Source organism: Camelus bactrianus, chromosome 1 (assembly GCF_048773025.1).
Source record: "Camelus bactrianus isolate YW-2024 breed Bactrian camel chromosome 1, ASM4877302v1, whole genome shotgun sequence".
In the NCBI taxonomy this organism is placed as follows: domain Eukaryota; kingdom Metazoa; phylum Chordata; class Mammalia; order Artiodactyla; family Camelidae; genus Camelus; species Camelus bactrianus.
Window position 1 is genome coordinate 73,914,935 of NC_133539.1, and position 24,181 is coordinate 73,939,115.

The 24,181-nt window shown below is 35.0% G+C and overlaps 1 protein-coding gene across 5 annotated transcripts in view; it reads right to left on the minus strand.

The window, feature by feature from the left end:
* Positions 1 to 23,476, minus strand: part of FXR1 (FMR1 autosomal homolog 1) — a 58,226-nt gene extending 34,750 nt beyond the window's left edge. For all 5 annotated transcript variants that reach the window (XM_010947833.3, XM_010947832.3, XM_010947831.3 and 2 more), the window contains exons 1-3: positions 23,372 to 23,476; positions 7,318 to 7,370; positions 5,761 to 5,854 (exon numbers count right to left, since the gene is read on the minus strand). In XM_010947833.3, coding sequence (XP_010946135.1) covers positions 5,761 to 5,854; positions 7,318 to 7,370; positions 23,372 to 23,422 — 198 coding nt within the window. In that variant the 5' untranslated portion in view covers positions 23,423 to 23,476. The remainder of the gene's footprint in view (positions 1 to 5,760; positions 5,855 to 7,317; positions 7,371 to 23,371) is intronic.
* Positions 23,477 to 24,181: the final 705 nt, after the last annotated feature.

Here is a 24,181-nt window from a genome sequence, read left to right on the forward strand (position 1 = left end):
AAAAAAATCATTTTAACAACCCAGCATTAAAACTGTGCCCTAGTGTACTATACCTGAGATGTTGATTACTAAACTTACGACTATGTCATTAGAGTAAAAGCACCTCATAGAAATTCCCTTACTTCAGATTTCACTTACATCTCCAAACTATTCCAAGGGAGCAATTAACACTCTAAGGTAATGGCCCTCATTGCTCTAACATTCTAAGCTTCTTCAAATCCAAAGAAGTTTTAAAAAAGCAGAAGACTAAGGAGTGCCCATGAGAGACTTAAAAACACAGTAGTTCTCAGAATGAAGAAGGAAGGCTACAGTTTCCTGGAATAGGGGATGAAATATGAAGAATCAAATTTCAAAAGCCTGTTTCAGGACTCTTTCTACCAAATGAATCCAAGTCAAACCTTATTATAAAATGGTCTTCAAATTGCAGCACACAATCAAACTAAGACACAATGGAGAAACAGACTCACAGACACAGAAAACAAATTTATGGTTACCAAGAGAGGAAGGGGGTGGGAAAGGATACAATGAGAATTCAAGATTTGCAGACACTGGGGGGTGGGTCGATCGCTCAATGGTAGAGTGCATGCTTAGCATGCATGAGGTCTTGGGTTCAATCCCCAGCATCTCTACTTAAAAAAAAAAAAAAAAATTGCAGACACTAACTACTACATATAAAATAGATAAATAAGTTTATACTGTATAGCATAGGAAACTATATTCAGTATCTTGTAGTAGTAACTTATGGTGAAAAAGAATATGAAAACAAATATAAGTATGTTCCTATATGACTGAAGCATTGTGCTGTACACCAGGAATTGTCACAACATTGTAAGCTGACTATACGTCAATAAAAATTTTTTTTTTAATTTTAATTTAAAAAAAAGACATAATTCCAGTCTGGATCCTAATGTTATCAACTTTTCATTCAAGTTAATGTTCAATATGCCTTTCAAAGTTACAACCAATTGAGACAAGAACACCAGCAGTAGAGAATTTTTAACCAATTTTTACCAAATTCTAAATAATGTTAAGCATTAAACTGAATATGGAATCATAACGACCTATTTTACAACTACATGAAATAAATTTATTTAGCAGTTACCCCATATTCACTATTTCATCTCATTACAATCAATGAAGAAACAGAAATTGTACATGATGAAAGCAAGCTTAACATCTAGGATACACTAATGTAATTTATCTATTTACACAAATAGTATTACTTCATTAGCATTTGAGGCTGGTACTTTAACAAATGGGTTTCCTAAGTCTTGGAAACCGGCCATTCCCAAAAAGAGGAAGATATAAGTAATAGAAAAGAATATGTTTGCCATTTTTTTAATGTATGAGCATTTCTATGCAGTAAGACTAAAAATGGACTTGGGTGTTATGTGAGAGACAACTTTAACTACAAACAGCTAAAATTTCCAGACTGGTTCCAAGAATCAAACATTTTTAAAGATAAGATGTAAACTATACAAGTATATCATACTTTTTTAAATAAGTAAAATATTAAATTTAAAAACCGTAAGGTAAGGGAGTATCCTTTCTCAAATTATTCTTATTCCCTTTACCTAATTTCTCTCAAGGGATCTATCCCAATGTTATAACTAAATTATAAAGATGTATAACTATAACAACTGACTATCTACTATAAAAGATGGAAGAAAAGGCATATGTCCAAGAACAAAAACTTGCCAATCCCTATTTTAACCAGAAAACATCACAATTCAGGAAAAAAAAAGTTTTTAGTATCAAATATGTTAAAATCAAGAAGAAAATTTTTTGTCTTATAAAATTATGTATCAGCTTGGGCTGATACATAAAGCTTCCTATGTAACATGTGTGTGTGTATATTAACTTGCTGAGTAAGTCAGGTTTCTTATAAAGACAAAGCATCCCACATGTGAAATCACTGGAGAAAAAAAATTTTTCTACTGCCCTTACAGTATCTCAGAAAGTTATATATCCAGCTCAAGAGAATCTAAAGAACTCTTCATTTTCCCATTGCTCCAACTTTACAAGGTAAGCATTATTTTCCTAGCAATCTTCAGTTAGCAAACAACAGTCAAGAAAACACTTACCAAAAAATTTAATCATATTAAATAATATAAAGATTTTAAAATATAATGCTACCATTTTTTAAGAAATCAAATAAAAAGCCACTAATTAGATTTAAAAATAAACTTTGAATCTTAAGACTTTTCAAAACCAACTTTCTTTTACAAATCATATAATGTCTTCTTGAAGCCATTACTACACCATGACACAAATTTATGTTTTATAATTTCACAGGAGCCCCCTAAGTGGGCTGGAAAGCAAACCTGAAGCAGCCAAATATGTTTTCAAAGTAATAGAATTTTAAAGTAAACCATGAAAAATCGTCAATGTTCAACCATTCCTGACCTACAAAAAGAAAAGATATTTCACATGGCCGAACTTTAGATAAACGCCTGAAGAGCTCAATGAAAAGCTCTTTCCTGGATCATTTGTGTTCTAAATCAATTACTAATGGCCAAATCAAAGTCACCTCTTCCTCTTTCAAAGAGAAAAGGTTCCTAGAGCTGCAAAAGAACAAGTCAGGAGTCTGACACAAAAGTGACAACACCCTGTGAATACAACATGACATATTAAAGAGAATAGTATTTAGGACAAAAACTAAAACTGGTTATCGGCTTCCCAACCTTCAGGCTATATGACTTAAAAGGTTAATAAAGTATTCAGAGTTTAGAAGAGGCCTTCAAGAGACTGTTATGTCAAACTGAGATAATGTGTTTAAAAAGCCAGTTAGTTATATATTATATAGGTTAGTGTTATACAAATGTCAGCTGTTATCACTGCTATTACAGTATTTGTGACTAGCAGAAAGAGAACAACGGCCAATGACAATTTTAAAAAATATATACTAGTCAATAAATTTCCCTGGAGAAAAGAATCAAGTTATATCAAAAATCTAAATACTCTAAAAAAAAAAAAAGCCAACATCCGTAGAAATACTAAAATGGATTATCTTGGAGGCCACAAAGAAAAAATTGGCAGATCTGAGCAAAAATATAACTTTACAAGCCACTAAGCAGTTTTTTAATGACTGCCTGAGAGAAAACACAATACATAACAGATAAAAAACTTTCCCATAAAATGCAAACATTTCCTACATCAAAAACTACATGGACCAAAAAAAAAAAGCCTACATGGACAAAAAATAAAAACACAATCAACAGAACATGGGGCTAACAGCCAATAAACAATTTAAGACATTTTATATCCCTAGTGATAAAGATTCAGAAGACCCAGAAGGTAACAGCTTTCTTCTATCATGTTTATAAAATTTTACAGATTAATAATAATTCAGCAAGTCAGTCTATGAGGAAACAAACATCTTCATGTGTTAGCAAAATTAGGAATTGGTAATTGAAAAAGCATTTTTGGAAGACAAAATGTTCCACTGAAATTTTAAATACTCTAAGAGGGAAGGTTCACTTGTTACTTCATATAACTCTGTATCATTTCTTTTCCTACATTAAGCTTTATTACTTTGAATTTAAAGGGGAGGACTTAACATAAAGTCACTGGGCTCAAAACAAAAAGCACTAAATAACAGAATACCTTAACATTCAATGTCGTTTGGATAAATTCCTAAATGATGGTGGCATGTCAATCAATCCACAGGTGGCAAGATTAGACTTACGTGAATTTTCAAAAATTTCAAAAGCAAGAATAACATCTTAATTCCAGATCATAATTCTCACAATTTTAAGGAGCAAATTTCACCAAGACTGAACCATAAAACAGAAAGTGAAATAAAACACTCTGTAATCATCCATTTCCAAATCATTCAATGTTATATACACAACTGGGGAGGCAAGTCACAAAGGTGGTCCAGGAACTGGACAGGACCTTCCCAGACTGAGACTGGGGAAAGCATACTATAAATAACACCCTCAGCACTCCACCAACTTTTTCCTCTAATCTGAACCTTTATACTACTAGTAACTGTCTGAACAATTATTAAAAGTATGAAAAGCACTACTCTCAGAATTGACCACATACATTTCTAATTCTAGCATTTTCAAAACTAAGTCATTCCTTGCCTGACCTGACTCATAATTCCAGAAGAAAAAACTTTCTAAAATGGAAATAAACTTTAAAAAATGAAAACAAATCAAGCTCTTTTATCCATCCTCACAGTAAGATGTTGATTAGAAAAGGATATAATATTAAGAAAAACATTATCACTGGAGTCTAAAGCCCAAGTGAATATGGAACAGTAATCAGCAGCATCACTGTTACAATTCATAGCACCCATCAAGTACCCCCAGTACTAATTAATATTCAGTAGTCACTTTGCCATATTATTTCCCCAAATCTTCCCGTATCATCAGTGACATTTCCCTCAAGGACACAAATACACAAAACACCTAGATTACAGTTAAAGGTCTCTTCACAAAAAAATTCTTAGTATCCATTTTTGGTGTTAATCAACTACAAAAGAAAAAAGTAAACTTGAAAGCTGTAATACTAGGGAGTGGGCTCATGGAGCCCTGACACAATTAAGTTACAACATGCTTTGATTTAGCAAAAGCAGAAGACTTCAATAAACTTAGAGCAGGTAATTAAAATCTAGGCAGGATTTTAGAATGTGATTTCAAGTTGTTAGGGGTTAAAGTCCTACAATTTGGTTTCCTAGCCTAACATCTACAATTAATGAGAACTCAAACAAAATGTAACATTAAAGCAATAACGAAGAATAAAAGTGGCAGGTAACTAAATGAGTTCATCTACCAAGTACTCAGAACAGTGTCTGGCACAGAGTATGTACTGTTAAGTGTTTATAATTTCAACACTAAAGATTCTCCTATGCCCCCAATTCTCCTACCCCAGCCTACATAAACTAGTACAAATGAGATTTAAAAATCTCTTTCAATATTACCAAGCCAACTCCTTATGAGAAATATATTTAGCACATTTGAGCTCCTCGGAGTTATCAATCTCTTGAAAATCAAAAATCAAATTTCCTATCTCCAACAAACTCATTATACTTCTGTTTGATAATTATTTCCAAGCTTCTTTTTACAAAACAGCAGGCGTTATTAATCAAAAATATTAACATATTGTAGACAGACACCCAAGATCTACCAAGTGTGAAAAAAGCACAATACAAAGCAGGAGTATTTTTATTTTTAAAAGGAGGAAGAAGAGCCTAGGGATAGATATGTAAATCAAGAAATGCGTTTTTTATATCTGGGCAGTGATTTTTGGTTTTTCCTTTTTGTTTTTCCTTTCAAATTTTTCTGAAAATTCCCAGAATTGTCAACAAGGCAATACACTAATTACAATATTTCATGTTGTTACAAATGAACTATATTATTGATCACTACAATAAATAACTATTTTTACAAAGATACTGAGGAAAAAGACAAAATTAGCAAAAAGAAGAAAAATAATGACCAACGTATATAGTTCTCTGCCAGATTCTGTGCAAAGTAACTCAAACCCCTATCATATTTAACTCTCAAATTATTTTTTAGTAGTGAAGAAATCTGACAAGGGCTACAAAGCTAAAAATGGTAGAGCTGAGACATCTCAGTTCTGACTCCAAAACTCAAGCATTGCTACATGACACAGCCATTACCAATTAAAAAGAACAGAATAAAGGAATTAGATTTATTCTCTCTCAACTAAACAGATTTTCCTACAAGAATATTTATTTAAAACAAAACAAAAATAGGCACACAAGAAAATAAACTTACAAATACATACCTCTACTTCATCTCCTTCACTAATTTCTTTTTTTATATCAGGTGGTGGTGGTAATCTAACTTCATTAAATGGAACCTGGCGTTCTGGTTGCCAACTAAAGGATTAGAAAATGAATTACCAATGTTAAAATATATTATTCTAATAGCACCTAACATGAAAGCTATATAGTCTATAGTTAGTGCTGTATATTTTTCAAATCAATCATTTAGCTTTCCCAAAAGAAAATCAACCTCCGTATTAAATCTTTCTCCCAATAATTAGTTTGTTGAGGTCGAACAGACTCTGTATTACTTGATGAAGTTTAACATCACTGATGATAATTATGTAATACCTTCCAAATTACTCACCCTAAGGTAACAGTACATACATTATTCTGCAAATGAAACAGGCTAAGTTCACAGTAATGATTGAGATTCAAAATAATGTCATTTCTACACTGCTGCAATGGGATCAACTTACTGCAAACACTTTTACAACTTTACAAACTGTCAAAGGAACACAATCTCAGAGATTATAAAACAACATAAACTGCTTAATTCCCTTCTGGTGTACATGTTCACAGAAATAAAGAAAACTATTCAATTATTTTGAACAGTTGATTTATAAAATATTTCATTTTCTTACACAGAATTTATCTTTTCTACAATGAACACATAACACATACATTATAATTAAAACTTACAAAAAGCTTACTTTAAATCTTCGTAGCAAATATGAATGTATTAAAGCTACTTATTTAGCTGTTGTTTAATTTGTATTTTATACGGTTAAGTTGATAAAGTTAAAATTCTTCCCTACTTTAAGTCCTAAAAGGTCATTTATATGCCTGGGAGGTACCCCAGCACGTAAAATATTCCTACAGCTTCTATGTGCCAACGTTGGGCAAAATGCTAGACAAGTAAAAGACATGAATGCTTTTTCTTTTCATCTTTACTGTCTAAATGGCACCTGCTCAAATACAGAAATCATCTCAACATTTGTTTCTACATGAAACAGCTGTTGGGCATATTTCTTTTCAGGCAGCTCCAGAAGTAGCTTAAAAGCAAAAAGTTGACCAGTTCTTTTCTGACCTTCAATTATACAGTACTCCTTCATAATGCTTCCTATCCATGTCTTTCACATTTTTACCTAATCTTTACAAAATCTGTAAAATTAATAAGCAAGCAGTTAAAGGCAGACTAATACTTATTCTATCAGTAGTCACTTGGAAAGCCTTCTAACAACATCGTTTCAAAATTCTGGGTTTTTAAGAACTAAGCATATGATATAAATCCCATTTGTGCCATCTATCTTTGCAAAAACCACTTACTAATTCATGTCCACATGTGATCTAACAAAGAAAAGTGTCACGGAAAAAGAGACAAGTGAATTGTGGGCAGAAAAACAGGTGAAATTACCAAAACTAAAATTGCATAAACTCTTAAAATGATCAAACCATCAAAGAGTCTCACCCAAAAGCCAACTCATTGTCGACTGGCAATAGGAACAGTCAAAAACCAACAGTTTTGCACTACCAATCTTTAAAATTAAGATCTCTATCAATAAAAAATAACTTACTTGTTCTCAAAAACAACTGTGAGGGAGTCTTCATGAACATCTTTGATAAATCCCTGTAAAAAAATTAGAAGAATATCAATACTCAATTAAATGTTACGTTAACTCTAAAAGGCTATATTAGAGGTACAAAGACAACATGGACTGATAACAAACCAGAGTTTGGAATTAGGCTGATCTAGGTCTGATTTCCATCTCCATCATTTGTGAGATGTATGACCCTGGAAGTTACTTAACCTCAGTTTTCACATAATATCACCTACCTCAGAATTAGGAAAAACAAATGCACATCCCTGAAACATCACAGGTATTAGTCAAGACTCAAACTGGGTGAGGCAATATTTAGTACTTGGACTAAGAGTTCAGGCTGCCAGGATTCACATCCCAGGCTGTATCACTTATGTATTATTGAGCATAGCTTTAACCTAACAGTCCATTACTATTTCCTACCTCATGGAATTATAAAAATTAAGTAAAATAATTAATGTTTACCAGTGTTATAAATATTAAATTATAGCTCACCTTTAATAAAAGGAATGACTACATTTTGAATGCTAACCTTACCTTTAAATTATGCATTTTTCCTACCAACTTCTCTTTCTCCTTAGCTTAATAAAAACTGAGCCGTAATGAGTATACTGCCTCAGAAACATTTTGGAATGAATATGGATTCTCAATAAAAATCAGTGGTCATTTTCTAGCCCTAACATTAATTTTGAATCTAGTCTTTTTATTCTATCTTCATTTGATTAATACAGCTGAAAGGAACCATAAGATCTGACATATTAAAGGAGGAGCAAATGACTTGGATGTAGAATACAGTCATCCCTCAGTATCCACAGAAGACTGGTTCCAGGACTCTCAATACCCTCTCACTCCCAGCAGACACCAAAATCCAAGGATGCTCAAGTCCCTTATATAAAATGGTGTGGTACACCTGACCCTCCATATCCATGGGTTCAACCCACAGTTGGCTGAATCTGCAAATGTGGATACCAAGGACCAACTGTAATTGTTGTTCAAGTCCTTGCTCCATCACTATGTAATCTTGGGCAAGCAGTCCTTGCACTTCTGTGATCACAACTGGCATCAAATGACACTGTACATTACTGTCAATCAGAACTGCAAAGTTCTCAACCTTAGTCAAATGCTTACAAACTGAACCACTAGGTACTTAGTAAATACGTTTCTAAAACAACTATCACACTAGACTTTCATAATGTGCACTAAAAACTAGCTAAATAGACACACATATTTGCAGTACCTGGTTAAAACATGATAAAAATAAATACATCTGTTTACTTCATCTCCTCCCAAAAGTCTATTAACTACTACTAAAAGAATTTTAAGGCATAACCCTACAAGGGAAAAAAAAAAAAAACCAAAGAGGAAAAACTTACAGTAAAATTTGGGAAATTTATAAAGCAGAAAAGGAATAACAGTAATTTAAAAAGCAGCAATTACCAACATATAAATGCTTACGGCGTGTCAGACATTATTTTAAGCAAATCAGCAAACCAAAGACTATAAAACAAATTGGTGGTGGAAAAACCAAAAAGCAAGCAGATTGGCACTATCATCCTAGAAAATCTTTGGAACTGAAGATACAAAGTCTTGGAGAGAAGGTAACAGATGGGGCTGAAAATAAAATCATTTTATTTTCTTTAATAATGTAGGATCACCAATCATACAGTATATAACTCATAAATCTAGTTTCCCAGCACCCTCCTCCCACATGTGTTACTCAATTGTATGATTCTGTAATTTGGCCTTGCTCTCTCTCCAGCTCCAAATGCTTGTTATCGATTTATTTGTGTGCTACCAGATATTTCAATGCAAATATCCTACTGTACGGCCTAACCTTAAAGACACCTGCCTTTCAAGAGTGCTACAGTAGCTCTTGCCTTTTATTTCTGAAGACATTTTTTGTTCCTTTCTCCTCTCAAAGCTTAAAATTAAGAGCTACCACATAGTTTAAGCGCTGATAATCTGATACTGCTGTAACAATGACTTCCTGGCCAGCTTCTCTATTTCTACTAGTCCATGTAATTTCAGCAATCATATTGGTCAACACTTTCATAGTTATGTCACCAGTAAATCTATCTGTATTATACTCGTGCCATTTCTAAGGAATATTTCATAAACTGAGATTTACCAAGTTCATAAATATTAAGAGTAAAACATCTATTCATCAGAGGTTAGTCATATTAAAACTTTCACTAACATTCTTCTGGTCCTTCACAAACAACTTTCAGAGTTTGGGCTGTTACATTAATTAATCATTTCTGTGTAACTTGCACCATGGATAAGTTCATATCAGAGCTCCAAGTCACTGGGAGAGTCTACTCTTCGTTATAATAAAAATCTTTTTTTCTATCTAAAAATCAGTGTTTATATCTCTCCCCACTTCTACTTTACTTCCACCACAAAAATCAGCATCAGCTTTGTTTGGGTGCACACTTTAAGAAAAAATACAGCTCTGGAACCTACTCATATTGCTAGTATCCTTCAGGCATGAGACTGAATAAAGTAAAAACCTGACACCCACTCCTTTAAGTATACTTGAACTGTAGTGAACAATTAGAAAACATCCCCAAACTCTAGATTCTAGGTATAAGGGGCTTCTGATGGTTAGATCTCTATAAAATTTGAGTCCATTTGATGCAGGACACAGTCAACACTTTTCCAGTCACTAGAGTGACTGTAGTTCCCTATATAGTAAAGAGATGCAAAATGGCAGAGTTAGGTCTTTGCCAAAGTATGTGAGGACCAGGGAGACATCCAATAACAATGGCAAGAATTTGCCTGCACAAGGCTAAGGGGACTTTATGACTTTAAGTCTGCATAACTCATGCCCTGCTAGTCCAAGCTTTGGGTATCTTCCTATTCACACTCATGTAGCCCAGAACCCGTATTTCTCAAAAGAAATCCTTTGATATTTTTCTCTTTCCCATACATATGCAAACATGGAAGATTCCAAGCCATCATAAAATGGCCCTTTAATTTGTTCATTAACACAGTCTGATACATACTTATGTTTCAAACTCTTCACTATAATTTAAAATAATGATTGATAGGTAATAAGGCACTTTAACATACATAAAGTGCAATCAAAATATCTTAGAATGCTATCCCTGACAAAGTAACAAATAGAGCATCATATAGCAAAAGTCCAGGAATGCCATAAATCATCTATAAATTAGGAGTAAGGGAGGGGATGGAGGGAATAGCAGGAATCCCTAAGCACTGGAAGCACCATTTGAAGAACTGTTTTCTCAAAATCAACCTAGCCTAAACATAAAAACTTTAAAAAGACACTCTAAGGTTCAGTAATGTGTCAAGTTAACCAATAATCAAGTAGCTAAAAATAAGAAGCTAGAAAATAAAACAGACAAAAAATATTCTACTAACAACAGCCATCAAAAAATAAAGGCCTAGAAATGCCCTCAATAACAACACACACACACACAAAATGTGCAGGACCTATGTGCAGAAATCTCTGAAACTTGACTAATGAGTATAAATAGAATATTTAGGAAAATGTAAACACCCATCACATTCTTAGGTCTTGATATTGTAAAAATCTCAAAATGCCTCTAAATGAGATCCCACTGAAGTATTAAGGGAGTATATAATTCTGTTGGGGGAATAAGGAATAACCTTAATAAAATTAAACCAAAGTCTATTTTGAAAACAAGGCACTCAAAAAGGAAATTTTTAAATGGGGGTAGCAGATAACAAAACATTATCCATACCAAATACTAAAGTTTATTTTAAAGCTACAATAATCAAAACAAAAAAGATATTTTAATAGAACATAGATCCTAAAAATAGGTCTAAATCTTTTAAGAAATTACAAACGGGGAAAAAATGATTATTTTTAAATGAATGGTACTGGAACATTTAGATAATTATTTGGAAAAATAGAAATTGATGTCTTCACCAACAATAAAACCAATGGATCAAAGACTCCAGGAGAAAGCTTAAGTAAATTATTTATAACCTCAGATTAAAGAAGGCTTCTCTAACCAAAAATCAAAACCCAAAAGCCACAAACCAAAAGTTTGATAAATTTATACTACCTAAAAGCCAAATATGATCAATACGTGGTGTTACATACCAAAAAAGGAAAGGGAAAGAAAAGGTAAAAGGGAAAGAGGAAAACAACACACAACAGAATTGAATTCTCAATTTATAATATTCTCAGGTGAGTTAAGAGAAGGTAACACTGGGTATGAACTATGAATGGTAATTCACAGAAAAAAATAGATTATAATTTTACTAATATATAAATTCTCTTTAAAATGTTACATATTCATTCTATACTTTTCTCTTCACATTTCATACATTTCTTGTAGACTCTTATCAGAAGATCAACCTCATTTTAAAAAACATTTTATAAGGTGTTTGACAATCCTGATGTGGGAGCTTATAATGACCTGTGCAAAGAACAAGGTGCACTTCAAGATATCTCCCTAACTTGGACGTACAGTTTTGAAGTTACAGAACACTACAGCTAAAAATAGAAGGTTTTTTAACTTGTGGAGGGTAGTCATAGGCGAAAAAAATTCTACTGGTTAAGCAGAAAGAAACACGGTATGAATGTATTTCGCAAATTGAAAGACTTGAGATTATATAGCTAAAAATCAGAACAGACGAATCATGGACCCTGGCTGTGGGAAAGACTGAAGATAAAGACAATTTCTTTTACAGACCTACCAGATCCCTCGTGTTAAGAGAAAGGAAAGCTGAAACCATACACATCCTTACAGCACCACAGTTTTATTCCTGAAGTTATAAATGCTGAATTTAAAACCTCATCTTCTGTCTGAACTCTTTTCATTAAATCATTTTCAATTTGATAATAAAATGCTTTTGCCAGTTTGCAGCTTTAAACTCCAAAAGGTTAAGTCTGGTCGCAACTCTATTTTGAAGAAAAGGCTTTTTCCTAAAAAGCCTATGTAAGGCAAAGTCCCAGAACAAAAACATAAAAAATCTAATTCAAAATCTAAACTGGAAAGGCAGCTATCTTGTCCAAAACATGGACTGAGGTTAAATAAACTAAAATTCTTATGTTTGAAATACTGATCAATTTATCAGAGACTTTGCTTGAGCGGTAACTTAGAAATCTACAGATGCATGAATTCCTTTGAAAACATGCCCACTAAACTCAGTAAGAATGTTATCATCCTACTCTAAAAAAAATTCCTCTGACTATAAAGTATCATTTCAAATTTACCTCTACTTTAGATTTTTCAGAAAACCACTAATGACCTGTTATTGCAATTCATTACCACACCAAATTTATATTCCTTATAAAGAGGGAAATAGAAACTTAAATCCTTAATACTCAGTGAACTACTACCAGAAGTCAGACAGCTTGAATCCTCAAAGATAGGTTTAAAGTGGAAGAACAGATCCAAAAACTCGAGACTTACACCCTAAACTAACTCTTAAGCTTCAAAATTCCTGTTGGAAGAGTTTGCTGATTGCCAAAAGACTGAGCAAAAAAAAAGGCCATCAAGAAACAGAACAATCTTCCTAATTAGAGTGTAGATTTTTAAAAACTATAATGTCAAGTTGTAAAAGCAAGGATTCATCAGGAATCAAAACCTCTAGTTCACATTTATCCTTTTAAGTAAAAACCAAAAAGTTCTCACACTCACATTACTGCCTCCTTCAAACCTGATCAAGTATTCTTACATAATTTAAGATCCACTCTAGCTTTCATACTTCTATCAAAGTTTTTGTTTTTATAAGTCTTCTCAAGACCACTGGAGTGAAATTTAAAGATTTTTTAAAATATTTATTTGCCAGAACTAACAACTACATTTTAGATGCCTTTTCCAATATGTTAAGGCATTACAGTCCATGGCTTAATTACTGAAGCAAACTTGTGATAAAACACTGCATTTCTAAAATTAAACTGATTAAAATAAATTTAATATATAACTTATTAGACATTGGGATCAATTTGTTCTATCCTGTAGGGCCTTTCCTCTGACTCGGTAAATGCTCCATTTTCCCCAACTCCATCAGTTAAAGTTTACTGCTGTGGATAAATGTGATGAGATAAATATGACCCAGGAGAAAGGAAAAGTTAATAGTACAATTTATGCAAAATGCACCTCAGGTTTTTGCTTTTCAAGAACTGGCAAAATGATCACTTGTTATTCTTTGACCAATTATCCAGTTTATTGAGATTCATTCTCTAGCCCCAGTCTACCTTCCCAGCCCATCAATTCTAACAATTTAACATCCCTGAAATGAGGGATGCTTCTTACAACTGAACAGCCGATAGCCGAATGGCAGTCAGGATATAAATGTCATTATTAAGCATGCTCAAACTTGGTTTGCTTGAACTTTTCTGTGGTACGTGACTGTAAACCCTTTGATAGTTTATTCAGCAAACCAATGAAGTATCATTTTAGAAAGGACTAAGGTTTCTTACCAGAAGGTTGTTCTGTTGACACCTTCTGATAAAATCAAGAAAGCACCAGCATCAAAACTTGCAGAGTGGGTGAAAATTCTTGGAAGAAAATCCTAGAGATAATAGAGGAGAGCTCTTTTAAAGTATGCTTGCAACATCAATGCTCTCCACGGCACTAAGGAAGATATTCTAAGAAGAAACACAAGCATCTGAATGTGTAGATGTTCTAACCAATTCATTTTGCTTTTATTTTCCATTTTATGTATGGGTTTAAAGATAATCTTTCAACAAGTATGTTACAAGAATTCTAAAAGATAAAGCTATCAGTTATAAATTAACTGGCAACATTTCTTCTTTCTTAGTGCCTCTTAACAGCTGTTGTGCTTCTAGATACAATGAAATCATAGCGATCTTTCACTAATTTCCCAAATCTACAAAAGAAAAAATAACCTGTTCCCTGGATTCTAAAACCCAACTTTCAACTATATAGACATCCCTACCCATCGCTTACTTTATACCTCAAATCAGTATGTTAACAGTGAGAATCATCTACTATCCAGCTTTTGCACTCTACATATGTATGATCCATTTTACAGGATTAAAAAGAGAAAAGTGAATACAGCAAACTATTAGCTACAGTTCTAAGAGAATAGAGCTCAATCACTAAGGCACTGTGTAGTGAACTTCTAGACTGCATCTAGAATCATACTAGTTATGCACAATCCTTGGAAGAATTGAGAAAATGGTGTTTCTGTATCATTTAAGTAGATAAGAAACTCTATTAGGTTTACAAACCTGACTTAGGGGCTCCCAGATCCAGGTGGTCATCTTTACCTAAGCAATTTTAAATATGAGTCTCAATTTACAAACTGAAGGAGTTGAAACTTCCTAAACTAAGGTAAGGTATTCCTAGGCACCCAAAGTTGTGCCAGAAGTAAAGCTACTCCTCTCCCCAAAAATATACCATAATCTTCCTGGAGCTTTTATATCAAGCAATTTAACAATAAAACAATCATGTCATGTTTCTGGATGGTGCATACAGTTAACAGTTACAGAAAGAACTCCCTATTAAGGAAATGAAAAAAAACATGGTATACTGGTTTCACTGTTAAAACTGGTCTCAGATCCACTACTATGTGGTAGGTCAAACAACAGAAGGCTCAGAGGATTAAAGTAAAGAAAATAAGACTCTTAACTGGCTTTATTTGCCCAAAGCTAAGTCACAATGTCCTCCCCTCAGGGACTCTTTATGATCTTTGCAGAGAACCCCAGAGACTTTTTGGAACAATTCTCAGAAGGTTCTATCAACCCTGAATGGAACCCAGCTCTCCAAGATTCTGGACATCCTCCTCCTGTCTCAATCCTAGAAGTGAGGAATATCTGGTTAAAGAGAACAAGTATCTAATTTCCCACATGCAAAAAAAAAAAACCTTGAAAACAGAGATTATTTAATACATGGTGCTAGCACAACTGCCTACGAATATTCAAAATAAGTCTTGATGTAGTAGACATGAAATAAATAAAACTCTATCAGAAAATTTTAAAAATTATATGTTAATCTGGACACAGGCTGTCTTAACCAGGACTGGAAACCCTGAGCCTTAACAGGTAAAAGTAAAGTTCAGTATGTAAAAAGTAGAACTTCTCTATGGCCAGAGATACTGGAAAGTTAACAGGTATAGACAGGGAAAGGGCATTATAACAGAATCCTTAAAAAAAAAAAAAAAAAAACTCAAAAAGTGAAATAGGACATCCCAAAAGGAAAATAGAGAAACAATAGGCAATTTATGGAAAAGCAAACCCAAATGGCCAAACATTAAAATTCACAAGTGGGGATTTGCAAATCAAAGTTGCAAAGAGATAACCTTTCACATCCAAAGGACTAGCAAAAATCAAAGATTATAAAACCCATTTCTGGCAAGGATGTAAAGAAAAGAGTTAACATTCATCAGCAGAGAAAATAGGAAGTGTTAAACTTTTCAGAATGTAATCTGTTAACATTTATTAGAGTTAAAAAAAAAAAAATCCCTTCCAGTAAGCTGTCAAACTCTTTGAAACCTATCCAATGGAAAAACATACATGGAGCGGCAAAAATCTGAAAACAAAGTGTCTATTAACTGGGGAATGGCTAGATTTCATAATTTTTACCAAGAAATAACCATTAAAAAATTATACTCCAAGACAATACAGCCAAGGTGTAGATTATCTTATTTTTATAAAGCAGTACTGAAGAAAACCTACATTTGTACCTGAATGTGTACCTATGTACATTCTATGAGTATTAAGAAAAATCTGGTATGATGTATGTATACTCAGCTATAAAGAGGCTACCTGAAATGGAGTGTGGATAAGAGATCAAGTGAAGGGAAGCCAAGGAAAAAAAAAAAGGAAAAAAAATTTACAATAGAGTAAATTTGTATATGCTTATAAATATATATAAAATTAAATAAATGTGTATTTTTAAAGAGTTGATATATATCTTTAATGCTTTGTCAACCAGCACTTTTTCCATATAGCATACATATACATTATCACTACCCAATCTTTTCCAACTCTAGTGATCTCAAATCTACATTCTAAGTAACAAACTTGTTTGATGTTTACAACACCTAAAAGATCTGAGTTGCAATCTGATTTCAGTAATAAACACAAACATTCAAGACTGCTACTTCAATCAAAAACTTTAACTTCAAACAATACACTTTTTTAAAAGGACCTAAACCTATAAATGGAAATCATTTCAAATCAATGGACACATATTCTACAAATAAAGTCCACAGATTTACTAATTACATCATTCATTACCAAAATAATTTCATCATTCTGAAATAAGTTCTATTAAGGAAAAAAAGTTATTCAAGGCAAGCCTTCAGCATCCATTACTACTGAAAATTCACCTTTTCTGAATAAAAAAATGACAATGAGAATGTAAGGATTTCGTAAGAATACATGAATACATTATGCTTGCATAATAGTAATGTTCTTGGCTCATTAATTTCACAAGTTTATAATATCCAACAGTTCTTGAAATGGAATGACTCAGATTTCAAATGGCCACACAAAACTATAATGATTTTCCTGTTACAAAGAGTTTAAGTTCCTTATAGTTTATGTATGCATAAAGTTCTGGGACAATATCTGAACTCGACCAAGATCAACACATAACCCATTAAAAAAATTCAAGTTCAGTCTGAAACAAAATCAGAAAAGATGAAGTTTGTACATATGCGGTTATATAAAGATTAACAACAAATCAAAGAATGCCCAGAAACCGAGAATGATTCGTTTGTTCATTCAACAAATATGTACTGAAGACCTACTATACTAAATACACACAGAGTCAGGAAAGAGTAAGGAAAACTTAGACTTGAAAATAACCTGGGAGACTACTAAAAGCAAAAAGCTATGAAGCAAGAAAGAACTTAAACGATGATTAGCCAAAATAAGAAAGGCACAGAGACAGAAGTCTGAAAGTTGAGATTCCTGATGCTGAAGAAATCTTGACAGGGAAATGTCATGTTCCTTTGCCAACAATAACTATAAATTTCATAGTTATTAATGAGGAGACCTCTACTCATGCTCCCAAAAAAGTTAAGCAAAAAATGCTTAGAGTACAGGACACAAGTTACAACAACTGACATTTAACTGAGATTTAATTTTGGTTCAGTCTTCCCACAGCTTACAGCTTCTTTAATGTAAAGAAAAATAAACTGAAGAGACTGCTGTATGTGCAAATATCCATGTTCAGATTAACAAAAGCAACGCTTTGCATAGCTTAATTTTGTTTCACTCAAGCTATTCTTTATGAGGATTCAGTCCTAGAAGATTTACTCCTAGAAAATTCAATAGAAGCATCACAACAGAACTTATTACTATTAGCTAAAAAATCTGCGAAAGAATTTTCTAAAACCTTTTGATACTACTGTACCAATGTTACCAAGATGTGACACATCTTAAGAAAACTTGAGTAGAAATTTTCACATATATACCTATATAAAAAAGCACTTCAAATATTTCCCAGAATACCATACACAACCAACAATATAAACTGAAGATGGTATAAATCATAACCATCCAGCACAAATTATAATTTGACCCACATATCTAGTTTTAAAAGTTCTAGGTGTATTAAAATACATAAAAAGTAACAGGTGGAGTTAATTTTAATAATTTTAACCATATGTATCCAAAATATTATTTCAACATGTAATCAGTATTTTAAAATTACAGTCTTACATTCCTTTCTTTGAAAAACAGCATGTCTTTGAAATTTAGCATGACTTTTACAATTAAAGCACATCTCAATTCACACTAGCACATTTCAGTCCCATAGCTAGTGGCTCAACATAGAAAAGATTTTTGTAAAGGGAAGACAGCTCAAATCATTTCTAGAGGAATCCTCCCAATTCAGTTCTCTTGACTTCCACTGTATTAATCAGTAATAATTTATAAGTAATGATCATTTATAAGCCATATATTTATACTTGGAAAAAAAATCACATAATGGTTAAAGAGATAGGCGCTCTGGAGCCTGAAAGATCATTCTGAATGTTGAATCAGCCTATTTTACAGACCTAGATTCCCTTAGCCTCAGTTTCCTCAGCTGGTTGTAACTCTCTTTCACTATGATTGAGAGGGCTTAATAAGATAAACTGATGTAAAGTACTTTCACATAATCTGATACTCCTGAGTGCTCAATAAATAACAGCTGTTGCTAGAGCGGGATGGGACTTTAGTGAAGTAACCTAGCAGATTCCACACTGTCTTTTAAGAGAAAACCCAGCGCCTCACACTGCAGATGAAAAACCCAAGGTCTCACAAGTAGTTAGTACGATCATAGAACACATATTGCTCTTCCCACAACAAAAAAAGCAAGTTTGCTACATCCTTCATCATGGTAGAGAATGCACTTCTTGAGTTACCCAGTCAAGTGTCTGCCTTATCTCCCTATCTAAAGCATAACCTTAACTACTTACTACCCTCAGATTTCCTTTGGAGAACCTCTGATGCTATGCTAAACTTATACAACTGGAAGTTGAGAAGCCCTAGAGCTAAATCTCATTTCAGTACAGTATAATTGGGACAACTTACTTAATCATTATTAGTTACCTAATACGTAAAACGAGGATAAAAACACATACCTCACTGCAGTCCTTGAGAGAATAAAATTAGTTAGCACATGTATAAGCCGCAACGAATATACAGTAAATAATAGGCACTCATACTAAATTATTATCTTAGTCACAGAAGGCACACAAATACCTGATGATACAGAAAATACACAGGGGCATAAAAATAAAAATGAGGGAAAAAAATATTTTCTGTAAGCAAAGCCAAAGCTTTTACAATATATCCTAGATGAGACTTTTTCTTTTTTCACTTTTCTGTTTTCAGATTTTTCCTAATTACATATAGTTCTTGTAATACAAAACAAAACTTCACAGGAAAAATATTTAATTTCAATTTCTAAAAATTAAGTGGCCTTTTCAAGTAAGTTAAATCTTAGTTCTTTTAATATTTATAAAAACTGCATTTTAAAACATGCACAAAAGTAGCTTCAAAATACCTGTAACTGTGTGCTTTTAACTTAATAGAGTGGCCCTAGTATTAAGACAGCCACTATCTTTTCCTGAATTACTAATCTCCAGCAACATATCAAAACATTCTGTACTAACACTGAAAAGTCAGTAGTCTCAAAACAACTCTTTCACTGTAACTCTGTAGGTCACCTTCATTAGTGATAATAAGCCTACTGCAAAATTTAATTATTCTCAAATCTCATTTTAATATTAAGCTAAAGCTAAAAGGAAATTCTGGAAATATCGCAGTACTTTGAAATTTGTTTTGCAAACAATTAGCGTCAAAAGCAGAAATCACAGAGTTCCAAAAGTAATTCTATTTTCTACAGAGAAGGCTTGAAATTCATTCAGCCATCTTAGAGATCACACATTTCCTTGGAACACCATGGAAACTTTCCTCTACAAGAGCCAGAAACTGAGTGACTTACTTTCAACTTCTAGTTAAAATTATATTCTGCCCACGGCTATGCAAGTTGCAATGCTATTACAAAGCTTAATATCACACACATGAGTTAAAAAGTATTTTAATTATTCCAAATGGGCACGAGGCTTTTCTGGGGTTAATAGAGATGTTAAATAAGATTGTGGTAATTGTTACACAACTCTGTAAGTACACTATTATAGAATGTAAAATCTATCGAAAAGCTAAAGGAAAAGGTGAGGGGCGGGGGGGGGGCACCTTAAATGACCAGTAGTATAAACCCTAAGATGCTACACTCCGGTAGAAAAGGCAAATTTTTATATAAAATTACATCCCCTATCATAACATATTTCCCATTTTTCCCAATCCCCAAAGAGTTACAGGGCTGCAAACAGGAGCATATCAAATTTTTTATCTTTAACAACCACAGATCCACTGTTAAGTAAAAAGAACAGGATGCAGGACAAAGTATTTAGTGTGCAACAGTCTGTGTAAATATTTTCGGGGGTGTGGGGGGGAGACTATCCTATTTTTAGGTCAACTCTTCCGCTTTTCCCTGGTTCCAATTACTATGTGAAATGAAGTTTCAGTTCTACTAAAAATCTTAAATCAATGTCCATAGAGCAATGCCTTAGGCACGATGATACTGGCTACTAATCCCATGACTCTGAAATTCTTCAATGACAATTCACATTTACAGCTGGGGGGGGGGAATCAGAATCACCTGTATGTTTAAAACCACCACTAAAAAAATACACCGAAGTGTTAACAGCTGTTATCGCAAAGCAACTTGTTTTTTCCTGACAGTTTCCAAAATTCCCTCAATGACCATGTATTAATTTTTAAATAGGAAAAAAATTATTTAAAATGAAACTATCGCTACACCAAACAGAAGACGCCAAATTTTGAACTTTACACAGTATTCTCTATGATTCTACATTTAGGACATTGTGGAAAAGGTAAAACTATGGGGACAGAAACCACCATAGGTTCTGGGAGTGAGAGAAGTTGACTACAAAGGGGCATGATAGAAATTTAGGGAATGGTAGAACTATTCTATCACTTCATTGTGTTCGTGGTGGTTACATAAATGTCACCATTTATAAAAAGTTTACATAACCATGTCAAAAAACGTATTTTACTACATGCAAATTAATTTTAAAAATTCATGGAGTTGAAATTAATAAAGTGTGCAATGAGCCAATTTTTTTTTCCAAGTGGACAGTTTCCTGGGATAAAAAACACTGCAGACTACTGAACTACTTCAAACCCCTCACTTTACAAAAAAAGAAAATATGCCCAAGGAAATTTGTTCAGGATGTTATTATTGCTAGATACATTTAAACCGAGGTACAGACCTAGAATTCCCACTTGTTTAATTTCAAATGCAGGGCTCCCTCCTCTTCATCATCCTCACGCTTCTAGAGTTCTGAAGATCATAGTTGCCACACATGTACAAGCGGATTATGGCAGGACATAAAATTCCAACTGTGTGTGCTTTTTCAGTACATACAAATGTGGCTAGGGTCCTTCCCAACCTCTGCCAAAGAACCACATTACTTTATTTTGTTAGGTAAAAATGGGTAATGAAATCAAAGTCTAAGAATTTGTATAGATAATAATCAACAATAAACACTTTAGAGTTTCAAAATGGATTCGACTACTGACGAAACAAAGTAAAAGGAAAAAAAGAGACAGAAAAAGTAAGATGGTAAACAATCTTCACTAAAACTTTCAAAAAGACCATCTTATTACAGAATCTTATGAATTTAAAAAGTGTATTTACAGCACGTGATATCATAAAAATATGAGTAAAAAGAAATGTTTTACCTACCATTGACATGCTGAAAATAATTCGTTAAGGCATAGTAATCCTTTTCTACTTTTCAACAGATAACCAGGAAAAATGCCAGTATGCCAGGAAAAAATGCATACATCCATTGAACAAGAATTGTATGGCCAAATAGCAAGAATTTGAAATTTTTTCATGGGGTGGGAAGATGTTGATGCAAAAATGAACCTTATCTACCCTTGAGAGGAAAGGTATGATAAGCCCATTCTTTGTGCATTATGCCACAACTGTATCTGCAGTTGTTCAGAGAACGCAACCATTAGGCTTAAGAAGTTAATGAAGTATCTACTCTTGTCTGACACCAAGTTTTAAATCTAGACTGATAATATAAAATTTGTCACGCATTAAAAGACTCCTTTCTACCAGTCATTGTTTTTACTTTATGCTGACCACCTAAACAGATTTAAACTTGTAAAAAGCTTAGGGAGATCGTTTAGACGCCAACTGTGATTCCCCACTACGCTATTACCACGTGACAGCTAAACCAATTCCACACAGCTCATTAGTAAACAAGGAAAGGCAAAAACAACGCTGAAAGTAAGAGATTACGACTACCTATTAAATTAAAATACTGTGGGGGATAAAAGATACGCTAAAACGAAACTCAGTGAGAATACATTCTGCATACCCACAATATTCCTGTTATTAGGAGACGGCCCTTAATAAAAATAGCCAGGACTCTCAAACATTTGAGATGCTGGCTTAGTGAGACTGACTGACAGACAACAGCTGGGGAGATTTTGTATTGATCTTGTAACACTGAAGGCACACTCTGGGAGAAAAGGAGAATTGGGAGAAGAGACCGTTATAATGGCAAAACTAAACTAAGGATTTCATTTTCATTTCTATGACCCCTACATCAGAAGCCCCTACTGAATTCCTCTACTCTCGAATTCCTCTTCCATGTGCCAGCCCCGATCCCATAGCAATGCATCTCCTTCCTCCCGCTGGAAACTAACAAAAACCTCGGGGGAGGGGGGGGCAAAAATCAACACCTTCTTCCAAAAACACCAGGGAACTGATTAAAAGCAAAAAACCTAGTCACGTCCCCACCTGTGTCTCCCTGATCCCGTTTCACGCTTTAATTCTTAAAGGCTAAAACTCTTCGCCGTTTCTTCCGTAATAGAGGGGCTAAGGCGCCGCCCAATCTCCCAGGCTGCAAAAAATATTTCTACTAGCCACATTTCAAGGGTTTCTGGTTTTCTCTCTTTGATCCTAACCCTTAATCCGGTATCCGCTTCCCTTTCAGACACTAAAGTTTATTAGCACAAAACCCTAGTACAAAGGTGAATTCTTAAGATTCCGCGACGCGCCCCCCAAGGGGGTGGGGAGGGGTCAGAGCAGCGAGCCGAGGCGCTCGCGCTCGGCACAGTCCGAGGGGCGGGGGAGCGGCTGTGACCACACAATCCCACTACCTCCTTTCACGACTCCCCCACCTCCCGGAGCTCAGGCCTGCTCCCGAGGAGCTCCCTGCGGCCCTGCAGCCACTCAGCTTCTCCTCACCGGCCCGCCAAGGGCCTCGCACCCAAGAAGAAGGTTCACGAGTAGAAAAACTCAAGAGGTGTCCAACGTGTTGTTTCAAAACATAACGGAGCCGGGGCCCCCGAGACCGTTAAACCGCGGGTGGAGGGGGGAGAAGCGATGAACCCAGCGGCCTCGGGCTTTGGCCTGGCCGCCTTTTTCGACCCCAAAACTCAGTCTCCTGGACCACCACCCCTCCCCCAAACCTGCCCCAGCCGCCAGAATACCCAACAAAGCGCCAAAAGGCTCGGTACCTTGTAGAAAGCCCCGTTGGAGCCGCGAACCTCCACCGTCAGCTCCGCCATGTTGGAACCGCAAAGGCCGCTGGGAAGAGATTCTAGAAACTTTCCAACCAGAGGGGAGGAGGGGGGAGGGGCGTGAAGGAGGCAGGGGGAGGGACGGGGAAAACAGGGCGGGGACTGGGATCCCCCGCCCCACACCCCTGGGGTCTCACCTAGCCGCTTCGACTCTCCCTGTGGGATCCCTCCGCCCTTTACATCACTCGCCCACGGCTCCGCCCGCCGCCGCCGACGCCCAGTTTGCCTCCCGACACAATCGCCCGACCTTTGCTGACCCGCCCCTACGTCCCCGCCTCCCAGTGCCCGCTGCTTGCCCGCCCCAGCGGGTCGGTCCCTCCAGCCGCCGGGGAGTGAACTGACCGGGCACCGCCTGTCCCGCGCATCTGTATTCCTCTGCTCTCGGGCATCTTGCCCTGAAACTTCCTTGAAATTCTAGTAGCCCTGGAGTAGCGTCCTCACCTCGGGAAGAGCAACTTTGGGGGCTCCAATTGTCCATTGGCACAAATTTTGGAGGAAAGAGGAAGACTAAAAATGTGCATGCTATGTGCTCTGAATTCTTTCGCCTAGCTCAATTTTTAAAAATCGGTGGCCTTCTCTTGGCTCAAATTCCACAGTTCCACACCACCTCACACAGTTCAGTCGAGCCCTCTCCCCACCTGTTACAACGTTAGCTGCTGAAAAAGTCAAGCTAAGTTCAACTTTTTGCGGTTCAATTTAGATGTGTTCATAACCTGCAATAGAGTTTAGGGTAATCCTCATTGTTAG